The sequence below is a fragment of the Pogonomyrmex barbatus genome, unplaced genomic scaffold, assembly GCF_055798465.1.
Source record: "Pogonomyrmex barbatus isolate J1 unplaced genomic scaffold, ASM5579846v1 scaffold2, whole genome shotgun sequence".
Lineage (NCBI taxonomy): Eukaryota > Metazoa > Arthropoda > Insecta > Hymenoptera > Formicidae > Pogonomyrmex > Pogonomyrmex barbatus.
The window spans coordinates 15,682,246-15,694,393 of NW_028297116.1; the positions used below are offsets into that span (position 1 = coordinate 15,682,246).

The 12,148-nt window shown below is 29.3% G+C and overlaps 2 protein-coding genes across 3 annotated transcripts; one reads left to right on the plus strand and one right to left on the minus strand.

The window, feature by feature from the left end:
* Positions 1-1,348: 1,348 nt before the first annotated feature.
* On the minus strand, positions 1,349-4,850 carry AP-2mu (adaptor protein complex 2, mu subunit). The gene is made up of 5 exons (XM_011638182.3): positions 4,683-4,850; positions 3,654-4,035; positions 3,321-3,571; positions 3,001-3,257; positions 1,349-2,932 (listed from the first exon to the last, which is right to left on the minus strand). Exons 2-5 carry the CDS (start codon positions 3,991-3,993, stop codon positions 2,452-2,454), a joined length of 1,329 nt encoding a protein of 442 aa, XP_011636484.1. The 5' UTR covers positions 3,994-4,035; positions 4,683-4,850; the 3' UTR covers positions 1,349-2,451.
* Positions 4,851-6,417: 1,567 nt separating this feature from the next.
* Positions 6,418-12,085, plus strand: LOC105426793 (uncharacterized). Of its 2 annotated transcripts, none has more exons than XM_011638183.3 (10): positions 6,418-6,792; positions 7,350-7,444; positions 7,673-7,808; positions 7,969-8,085; positions 8,866-9,073; positions 9,203-9,678; positions 10,284-10,461; positions 10,556-10,777; positions 10,948-11,177; positions 11,759-12,085. In XM_011638183.3, the coding sequence occupies exons 3-10, from the start codon at positions 7,788-7,790 to the stop codon at positions 11,924-11,926; spliced, it is 1,620 nt and encodes a 539-aa protein (XP_011636485.2). In that variant the 5' UTR covers positions 6,418-6,792; positions 7,350-7,444; positions 7,673-7,787; the 3' UTR covers positions 11,927-12,085. The 2 variants fall into 2 exon arrangements, with proteins under 2 accessions (XP_011636485.2, XP_011636486.2); XM_011638184.2 differs by having other exon boundaries at positions 7,784-7,808.
* Positions 12,086-12,148: the final 63 nt, after the last annotated feature.

Here is a 12,148-nt window from a genome sequence, read left to right on the forward strand (position 1 = left end):
GCGAGCGTGGACCGCATGCGCCGCTCCGAGGCAAAAGTCATCGCGCTCTGTGCCGTCGTGAACGCGCCGGGGCGGACGTAGACGGGAAAACTCGCGCCCCGATGGAAATCCGCCGCCACAAGCGGGTTTCCGCGGGACATTCGCAAGGCGATGTGTGCCGCGGACTTGAAAACAAAAAAATATCCTCGAGCAAAATGTTAGCGGAATGTCGGCGACGGATCTGATTCGAAAATCTTAGCGGACTCACCTCATCCGAGGTCGCATTCTGCTCACGTCCTGTTAGGAGAACCTGTTGACATTCTGTGCCAATCTGCCGTCAGGCTCTGCTCAGTTTCTGCCATCAATCTGTTGGCATAGCATGTTAGCAAGCTTTGTAATACTTCTGACAGTTTGTCATCAAATATTACAGATCGTGAAACTTGCTGCTTTTCTATGCCATCAAAGGTTGACAGCAGCATACTCTGCTTGGCTATCGGAGATCGGTAACGTTTATATATCACGATGTCTATTATGAATGTGACAGATGTGTCAGCGAGTATCATTTGGATTTAGGACGATGAATTGTGCCGCTAAAAAATATGATGCGTCGTCGAATGATGTTCGCAATTATTTAGATGAAGAATTCATGTTCAAGCCGCGCAAAAAGAAGCGTATCTCACAAGAATAGAATTATCATCATCCGACTCATTACTGATTCATTTTCCTTCGATTTTTCATACCTTTTATTATAAAATTGATGTTCTCGAAGTTTTTTTAAGCCTTTAATCTTTTAATTTTTTGAGCGCGCTGCGTTAGAAATTCGAAATGTCCGACATGTTGGAACTAGAAATCGCGCGTATCGATATATCGTTCGATTTCGATTGGCAAGTGATTGCACGCAAAGTGATATCTCGCTTTACTACTGAGCGAAGGTCTTATCGGCAGCTTTTTCTTGTTTTTTTTCTTCTTTCAATTTTATGAACAATTACATATCTTTTTACTTATCTTGAAAGAATGATTTTATGAATCAAAAGTCCTCATGTATAATCGTTACATCGATCAAAAGTAAATTTTTCACGTCGAAAAATTTATCTATCGCCTTTTTAGTTTAAATAGTCCTTGCCTCTATTTGAAGTCTCCTTTGTATCATCTTTCTTCTTCATGTTATTAACTTTAAAATATAATATAATACAGAGCACAGTTGTAAAAAGTTGCAAAATTTTTGATCAATCAATGCAAAATTTAATTTTGTGCGCTCAAATTAAAATATATTTTGTCACCTTTGTGCTTGTGTCCGAACTAATTTTATAACGCACAAAAACTCAGAGTAATGATGAAGAAGAGCGGGGTGATTAAATTTAATACACAATTTATATTACACATATGTTTTATTACGCATATGAGCGTTCTTTTAGAGAGACAAAATCAATCACGCTCGTACAATCGATCAATGCTTTTTTCTACTTTTATTCTCATACATGGATAACAGATTAATAGCATTCTACATTTCATTGAGCGCATCGGATGACCCACAGATTTGTTCAGTTTCGCTCAAACTTGGATACCAAAGAGGCCGTAACTCCATATATCATCAAACCCGCAAAAACCGAGTAATTAAAATTCGCGTATATATAGCAATACATATATATATAATACAGAAATTCATGATGCGGTGCAAAAAAATATTCATTACATAATAACAATCCTACAAATACATTTGTGATTAAATTAATTCGAAAAATAAATTTAGAGTATTTATTATTAATTAGCTTCGGAATCATATAATACTAACAACTTTTAATGATTTCGTCGGCATTAAAATGGAACAAAAAAAAATCTCATCCGATGATTCAAGTAAAAGTATATAAGAAATTCATGATTGTACTTATTATAATTTTCAGCAATAAACTTTCGATTTAAAAAAATTCATAAAATCTCAATATACTTTATACAATCCAATTTATACGGCATGATATTGTCGTTATTAAAAATCAATATTAAAAATATGGACGACATGAAAAATTGGCACGAAAGAAATAATCTGTCCAATATTAATTATTACGATAATTATCGCTACTGATAATTCTTCTATAAGTTTCTTCCATAAGTTACATTTTTATTTCTACCTTTGCAAACCTTTTTCTAACACACATAGTAACATCGTCAAATAAGACCAATTTAAACGAATATCACTTTTACAGTATACTATGTAACAAAAAAAAAAAAATTCTTGCAATTATACATAAATTTTGTGCTGACAACGGAATTTTTCTCCGATACATTGTCCATACTTCTGTAACTATATATCGTGCTTGATTCGGAATTATCCGAATAATTTCAGATCGTTGCTTCAAGGATATGCGCTACAATGAAACTTATATCGAGTCCAATATCGACATTTATAGTCGTGATTTTCATATTGAGATTAATTCTTTACAATTATTTACGTCTCGACACCGAGATTCGGGATCATTAACACCGCGTCTCATACAAGCCGCTGCGTCCTATATAACGGACCCATTTAATCACATCGTGATCGGAGTAATTTAATTTGGACTCGAAAACTTTCAAATAGCGCACTTTGAAACCGGACGGCGCGAACGGCACCTCGAAGTTCATCGATATCGGCGGCCTCGTCCACTTCTTTTTCGTGTCCGTCTCTAACAGATCGATTTCGGCGGACAGTTGTGTCTCCTTCATGCCGGCCATGCGCTTGATCTTCCATACAATTGCGTTCTCCGATGCTTTGTATTTCGCCTTACCCTTCAAACATATCAGCTGCACGCCGGCAGTATTTAATGGCGTCGGCACACGCACCTCTATTTTCTGCCCCAGCAATGATGGCTTAAAGTTTGATTTCAAAACCGCCTTGACTTCCATTTTCGTTCGGCCTACTTCACGCACTAACGGTATTACGCGGAAAGGCAATGATATATCCTTTGTGGTACGGTATCTGTAAAGACATTATACATATTTTTCTTACATCTGAAAATCGCGTTTATTTTCTTAATTATGTCTCACCTCATCAGCTCGAATTCACCATCCGGCGGTATAAAACTAATGGAATGTTCGGTCTCAAATTTACTAAGTTTAACGCACTGATGGAATTGGCAGTCATCAATAACGACAACCGGCTTGCCGGATCTAGCGCCAGTAGGATCATCGCCTCCACCTCCCAATCCGCCACCCCCTTTCATACCTTTCGCTTCCATAACGATCTTGTCGTTAATCCCAAATTTGCATTCCGGCATACCAGACAAGTAAGATTTCATTACCACCTAAAAAAATATTTAATAAACAAATCTGCAAAAACTGTAAAATTTAAATTTAAGAGAATTTACCTTTCCAGCAACATGTGCACTAAGAACCTGACCTTGAGGGCTCATCAATAGATTTACATATTCAAGTACATCTAAAAAGAGTTCATTGCGCCTATATTTGATACCCTCTCGTCTCCATCCAATCTGGCCTGTGACTTGCGATGTTATCTGAGCTTGTTCCTCCTTGGTGGCTGATTTCACGCCTTGTTGAGTGATAAATGTCTTCAGTACTCCTGTATCACAGTTCTGTGGATATCCAAAGTCAAGTATTTCTGTAAAAGAAAAAAAAATAATTTAATCTTAGAAAAGAAGTCATATGTAAGAAAGTTATTAAAACACAAGATTAATACTTACCATCGAGCAGCTCGTAGATAAGCACGAAATTGTTCTTGATGTTTTCTTCTGAAATCTTGCCGAAATAGGATTGCATAACATCTATGATTTTTAATAGTAACTCAAATACCATAGCTGCATTGACATTTTGTTTGGTTACAGCAGCTAACCAAATGTTAGCGCGTTTTATATGGAAAAATGATGTTCTGGCAATGTTGGTTACAGGCGAGCGCACTTGCTGTCGTGCATGAATGACATTAACTCGAAACGCATCTACTGCATTACGGCCAATATCATCTCGATACACTCGGGAAATGAGCACCTCTCCCTTATGATTATAAACAAATAAACCCCCTATCATCTTGACAGAGGGCAATGTCTAACTTTTTCAGTCAAAATCAATCTGTAACAAAGACCAAATTAAATTATAATTATAATTAATATATTAAAAATGATGAAATATTATAAAGATTTTAGTAATTCCAATAACAAAAAAATGCCAATGCAACAAAACTTCATTTTTAAATTCAGTTTTCCAAAAGTAATCACTTAATAAATTTATACAATGTTCAAAGAAACAATACACGAATTTCAGATTTCTAAAATATACTGAAATCAATAAAATATCCCAAAGCATATGTTCCAAAAATAACTCAGCTTTGCAATCGTGTATATTAAATAAAATAATTATAAACAATTTTTAGTATCCTTTCAGTGAAGAAATAGATATACAAGAAGTGTCAGCAAAAAAAGAAAGGAATTCGATGCTCTTTAATTAGACAGATAGGACAGCGTTGAAAAGATGTATGGCTTATGAGGGCATAGCGTCCAGAAAAATTTGTCGACGCATTCACGTCTATAACGAGTAACGACGGACGAAACGCCCCGTTTATCAAGTGACACTTAGATATTTGTCCGTCCGTCCGGTATGTCTTGCGAACGGTTAGTATTATCGATCGTACGTGGGACCCCCGCGTAACCCTTTATACCCGAATCACCGCCACGTCTTTCGGCTGTCGCCAAGGAACACGGGATCGAAATCTGACTTACGCATGGCTCTCTCGACAGTGATCCACTAGTTTTTCTCCTTCGTCGGCGATTCCGCTTTTTCGTTAGTCGTGACACAGTACTCTCGCCGCTCAACGCGAGCCGACGGATAGGTGACGGAAGCAACACCCACTTTCCGATATCGCCAACGAAAAATGCCACACGAACGACGTGGATGGAAAGGAGATCCTAGATCGCGCGAGAGAGAATACGAGCGCCATCTAGAATCACACGCGTTTTTGAAGTCGTACAGCAAAACCGAAATTGCCGTCGCTATCGGTAAAACATTTCGTTCTAGGCGCGCCAAAAAATAATTCTTCTTTGTCTTTTAGAGAAATATGGATTTCTAACATCTTCTTAAATCATCTTGGAAAATGCACAGTAGAGCGCTCTCCGATTTTCCTATAATTTTCTAAATTTGTGTAAATTTTCACGTATAGAATATATTCTAAGAAGAAAAATCGTCGCTAAAAACCACATTTTTTTCTTTTTTATTTCAAAGATTTTTTTGATATTTGAACTTTAATTCACGTAAAAAAATAAAAAAGGTATAAATTTTTAATCACAAAATATTCTCTGCTATAATTTAAATTATATAACAATAACATAATGTAACAATATATAATATTATATAACAATAACAATAACATAATTTGTGTTTTTAATTAATTAAAACAAAGAATGTATGATAAGTATGCAGCCATAAATTATTGAATTAATAATTATGCACATTTACACCATTTGTACATTAACGTTTGACATATTTGATGATTAAATAAATTACTATTATCTATTATATAATTTACTATTACTATTATCTTATATACATATATTCCTATCATTGAAGTACGTGATTGAAATGAATACAAGATGATATTGCAATTCTGAGCTCCATATGTATTCGTAACATTTGCAAACATTCGTAACATTTGCAACATCATCGTGCAAATGAATTATGACATATTTCAAAACACTTCAGTGATAAGAAACAGATGTATATAAGATAAAAATGTAATATTACTTTATATAAGACAATAGCAAATTTACCTGATCAGATATGTCAAATATTATTGTAAAATGATGTACATGTGTATAATTATTTGTTCAAAATCAATAGATTTGTAAAGTAAAAATTATATTAATATTTATGTTAAAAAAAGTTTTTATAAATTAATTTTTTAAAAAGGTTTAATAAACCTGCTTTTTAATATTTTGTGAATGTCTTAACAATATCAAATAAACGTAATAGTTTCATCATGTCGATTAAAAATAGTTAAACATAAATTCGATGCAAATAGAAACAAAATGCAATACATAAAATTATTAAGTTATATAAAGTTTGTACTCAGCAAACACAAAATGTGATTGCTATAAATGTAATAATTTTATACGTAATAACATACATATGATAACATATATACATATATGCAATACATAAAATTAATTTTTTTTTATATATTGTTTATATACATATATTTTATTTACTAAAAACTTGATTATTTAGATTATAAGACATAAAAGATTTATCAAAATTTATTATTTTTAATTTATCAAGCTTATAAATAGGAAATATAAATAAATATCTTAATTCTTATTATATTTTTTTCGCACATCAACAAAATTTTAATTATTGTGTTAAAAAATATATACATTAAATATCATATAAGTTTATGAAATAAAAAGTAGTAGTATAATAAAATTTTATTAAATCTTGAAACACAAATATAATATAGTAATAAAGAAAAAAAACCCATTTTTAATCATGCGTTATTTGTAAAATTAAAGATAGAGAAAACACATCTTTATAAATACGACAAGCAAAAGATAAAGATAACACATCTTTATAAATACATGCGACAAGCAACAACCATAAAGTAATGGCAATCTTTGATCAACAGTCATAAATGCAATCGCTCTTCACTTGTGTATAAAGTGTATAAAGTGTATTGTGTATAAAGTGTATAAAGTGTTCATAAGAAAAGATAAAAGTAGTACAAAACATTTTTATCTTTCAGATACGATTTTTTTCTTTATTGCAATTGTTGTCAAATTTTATTCAAGTTCGAGAACTTTTTTTTATTATATATAGGACATCTTGACATTTCAACACAAGGTATTGTGCATTTTATATAAGTTTAAATCTTTTTTACACGTAAAAAATATTTTATTATACCTTTATCGATATCTCTATCATTGTTTATAAGAACTTACATTATTTGGAAATTATATATATAATGGTTTCCTAACAGTTATTTTTTATAATAGATTTTGTTTATTAAATATTATGAACATTAAAATTTTTTTCTTTTTATACAATTGTTAAAAAAAATTTAATTCTGGCTTTAAATCACTACGTTATAAGTTTGTTAAAAAGAACGGCATGTGGTTCACGACATGAACATTTATTTGAAATATATAAATTTATATATATTTATATATATGTATATACACACACGCACAATATATAAAATGAAAGAATATTACAAGTGCCTCAAATTCTACCTGTCAAGTATTGCTATTATTTACAATATTCATATTTATATTATATATAATTTTTAAAATAAGTAATAATATAAAATATAATATAATATAATATAAAATAAGTAATAATATTAAATCTTTTTAAATCGTTTTAAATAAAAAAATATTAAAAATTAAAATTGTTCTAAGTGTTCCAGTTTTTTACGTATCAAGAGAAGAATATCTTCTGTTATAAGATTGCATATCAAGAGGAGAAAATATTTTGACGTAAGATTGTACATAGAGTAAGTCTCTCTTATGTTATAGTCATCTTATGTTAGTACTCAAATATGATTCAATAGAATAAGTTTAAATGGAAATACTCTATTACATATATTTTCTGAGTGTTACTGATTGCTAAAGTAAAAAATTAACAGCAAACAAGCTGTCATCACTGTCAATGTCACTTTGATTTCCTTCGCTTTACTTTGATTTTGATTTTGATTTTTATTATTTTTTTATCACATTGATAGTTGGATATATTATTTGCTCATTCTGATTATAACACGCTCTACTTATCATTGTAAATTGACATTATTGGATTATTTTCTGGAACGTACAATTACGATTTGATTGATTTTTAGCAAGATGATGAAGAATAATTCGAAGGTAAGTGCAAAAGTTTCCAAAAATTATTCCTTATAGACCATTTTATATGATAAAGAATAAGCTACAAATATGTGATTGATTATAAAGATCAAATATATAAAACGCAAAACTTTATAATAAACATTATAAACATGGTATAATGGTTATTTGACATTTACAGGATTTTACGGTCGAAAATGGTATTTATAAAGGTCCAATAAATCCCGATATAAACTACAAAAGTCTTGGAGAAATGATATGGTTTAACATTAAAAAGAATGGAGATAAAATTGCACATGTAAGTTGATGTTTTTACATGTGATATTAATACATAAAAGCTTCTAGAATGAAAACATGATTATTTAAAGCTTCCTATATAAGTTAAATGCAAAATGATTTTCCTTTAGATTCTGATAATTATGTACAAAAAATTTTTTATTACTATAATAATTATTTATATGATAAATTTAAAATAATACTAGATAACAGTAACAGATAGTAAAAAAGTTTGCTAGAATTACAAAATTTAAAAATAATTATGATAAAAAGAAAATTATGATGTTAACATAATTGCAAAATTAATTTGAATAGCTATAATTTATATTACTTGGTTTTACGTTGTCAAATAAACATAATAAATCTTTCTTTTTAAATTTTATTGTGGACAATAATCGCTAAGTAAATATTATAAATATTTTAAGACTATTATTTAGACAACATTATATGATATAAATTAAAGAACATTAATTTGAAACCATATCAAATATTAAATAAGAATCTAATTAATAAAAAATTGTAGTAATCTAAAGTTAATATTTTATTTAAAATTGTCTTTTTATATTTAATAAGTCTAAGTAATTTGATATCAATTTTTGTTTAATATTAGTAATAAATAAATATTTTCTAATTATAATTATATATAAGTATATAATTTTATTATATACTTATAACATAATTATAACATTAATTATAATATAATTTTTAATCATAATGTTTATTTATCCGCGATGATAATAGTGCTATAAAATAAATAATTATTTGTAATTTTAAAATGCTTAATAATAAAAATATTGCGCAGTTGGATGCGTGCACAGAAGAAACAACTACGTATACGCAACTTCAGGATAAAGTTATTCGATGTGCGTTGTGGCTGCAGAAATATGGAATTAAATCTGGTGATATTATCAGTCTATGCACGGGTAATCATATGAATTCTATCGTGCCCTGTTTATCGGCGGCATATATAAATGCAATTTTTAATACGTGGTACGAAGATATGGACTTGAGTAGGTTTATCTGCGATAATTATTATCATTTCTCCTTGCGTCACATTCGATTAGATTGATAAATTAAAAATAATATATTTCTGATATGAATATTTATTTCTTTATTAATAACAAGATTATTGCCAACAGGAAGTGCACTATACTATTTGAATCTGATTATGCCGAAAATAATTTTCTGTAGCGAGAAATCCGTACATGTCATCTTAAGCGCAGTAAAGGAGAAAAATTGCAATTCTACAGTAGTAGTTTTTGGCAAACATATTAACGCCATTTCATTCTCCGATATCTTGAAGACTGGCAGTGATGCAGAAGTGGCAAATTTTCATTATGAAGACCTTGACGATATTAGAAGGACGGCATGTATCGTACACTCCTCTGGCACCACAGGTTTGCCGAAAGGCATCGAAATATCCAATTATAATGTGATACTCACTAGCGAAAGATCAATATTGGACATGACTGATTCACCAGTATTATGGTTCTCTTGTCTTTGTTGGGTTACTGGCATAATGATGAACATGTTTTCGATTATACAGAGCTCTAAAGTAATTCTTTATCCGGAATTCGACGAGGAGATAATTTGTCAATTGATTGAAAAGTACAAAGTAATATTATTTAATTTTTAATTTTTTGTCTTATTTAAAAAAAAAAACTTTATTATCAATAACTATTATAACTGACAATTTTTAATTCTTATAATGTAGAAAGGAATAATGATTGAATTGACTGTTTGTATAGATATCTTGTTAGATTTTGTTTTACAAATAATTGTAATAACTTGGCTCTCTCATAATTTATATCTTAACATTTTGCAATTATAATAAAAAAATAAAATACCAAATAGGAATAAAATAAAATACAATTAAAAATAATATTATATTTAGGTATCATAATAATATCTACTTCGATAAATGCTGTTAAACATTGATAAAGTTGATATTTTTGAAATTTTTTATGGGAATCACGTTCAAAATTGTATTGTTATTGCATTTCTCTCTGATAAACTAAACTACAATGAAATGATAGCGTTAACATTATTTATAACACAATGATTGCAAAACACAATACAATTTTGTACTTCGAAAAAAGTTATTGTTATTTTTATCATTATTATGAATTATATAATTGTAGTCTTATATATAAATTTAATTGATTATCCTATGTGGATATAATGCATTGGAATATAAAAATAAATTTCTTTTTGATTTAGATAACAACTCTTTTTCTTAGCACAAGCATAACTAATCGACTTGTCAAAGCAGGTCATATAAAGAAATATTCATTATCATCTTTGAAAAACATAATGTTTGGTGGTGCAATGCTTAAACCGAAAATACAAGAAGAATTTAGGAATATTTTACCACATGTTGCTATATATCACGGTTATGGTAATAATATTGAACATTTACACATATACACATCATACACACATTACGTACGTGCACGTGATATAAAATTTCGAACTTATATGTATGTTTCTAGGAATGACAGAACTCAGTGGTCTCGCTGCATGTCAAAAAAAGCATCACAAAAATGGATCATGCGGAACAGTATTCGATAATGTGCAAATGAAGATCGTAGATCCAGAAAGTGGGAAAACACTTGGCCCGAATCAATCTGGAGAAATATATTTAAAATCTGCAACTTTTATGATTGGTTATTACAAAAATCCTGAGGCAACGAAAAATTCGATAGATAGTGAAGGTATAGAGATATTCTATCTATAATAATAATATAATTATATTGAAAAAATTTAATTATAAGAATTGATTAGCATCTAAACTAAATAAATTGTATTCCGTTAAATTAAAAAAAAAAGTTGTTGTGCAATATCATAAAATTCTTTATAAAAGAAGACTTGGAATTTTTTTCAGGATGGTTCCGCTCGGGTGATTTCGGTTATGTAGATGAAGACGGGGAATTATTTATTATTGGTAGATTAAAAGAGCTCATAAAATATAAAGGATACCAAGTCTCCCCTGGAGAAATTGAGAATGTCCTAATGTCGCATCCAGCAGTGCTAGAGTCTGCGGTAATAGGAATTCCTCATGAATTAGATGACGAACATCCTCTTGCATTTATCGTTAAGAAGCCTGGTGCCATGGTATTACTTTTTATTCAAAAATTACATTTACAAAGATAAAGACGCAACATAAAAATTAAATCGTATGATAAGGTAGAATTAAAATTATCAAAATATAACTCGATTTGCACGTTAATTCGAGTAAGATTAAAATACGTCAAATATTTGAGTCAGTTTAAAGTAAATAATTCAATATAAAAATGGAAGAGAGTAGAAAAAAAATAAGACGAAAGTATAGATATTGTTTTAACCAGCACTTTGAACTATAACTTTACGTGAAAAATCATAATTTGTCATAAAATCGATAGTAATAAAATTGAAAACTTTTTTTATACTATTTTTATAAAATATTTATCAATATATTATTATCTAAATGTATAGATATTTTAAGCATAAAATTAAAATTCATTATCTCTTAAATACATAAACTTCTAAATAGTAGGATATTGTATTAAATTGAGTAGTAAATTGAACAGTAAATTGAATTAGTATGTTGATAAAATATTATTATATTTATATATTACTATTTAATATAAAATAAACAATATTTTTTATGTACTAGATACCTTTCTTTCTGAAATAATTTAATTTTACTTGTGTAGGTGACTGAACAGGAATTAATAGATTTTGTGGCGAACAATATGACGGATCTCTACAAACTTCGTGCAGGAGTGATATTTGTAGACAATTTTCCTTATTTAGGTACGGGAAAAGTTTCGAAGAAAGATTTAAAAATAATGGCTAAACAAATGTTAAACTATACTGATTAATTATATTTTGTCTGCAATACAAAATTTATATATATATATATATATATATATATGTATATATTACATGCATTTACAAGTACTTGATAATTACAATAATTTGTAATTCTTTCATTAGCGAATTATATATATTATATATTATATTAGATGTGTAGAAAAGTATATTATACAAGGTGTCTTTTATTAGAAGTGGTACGGCTGTGTACATGTAAACTCTTACCAAAC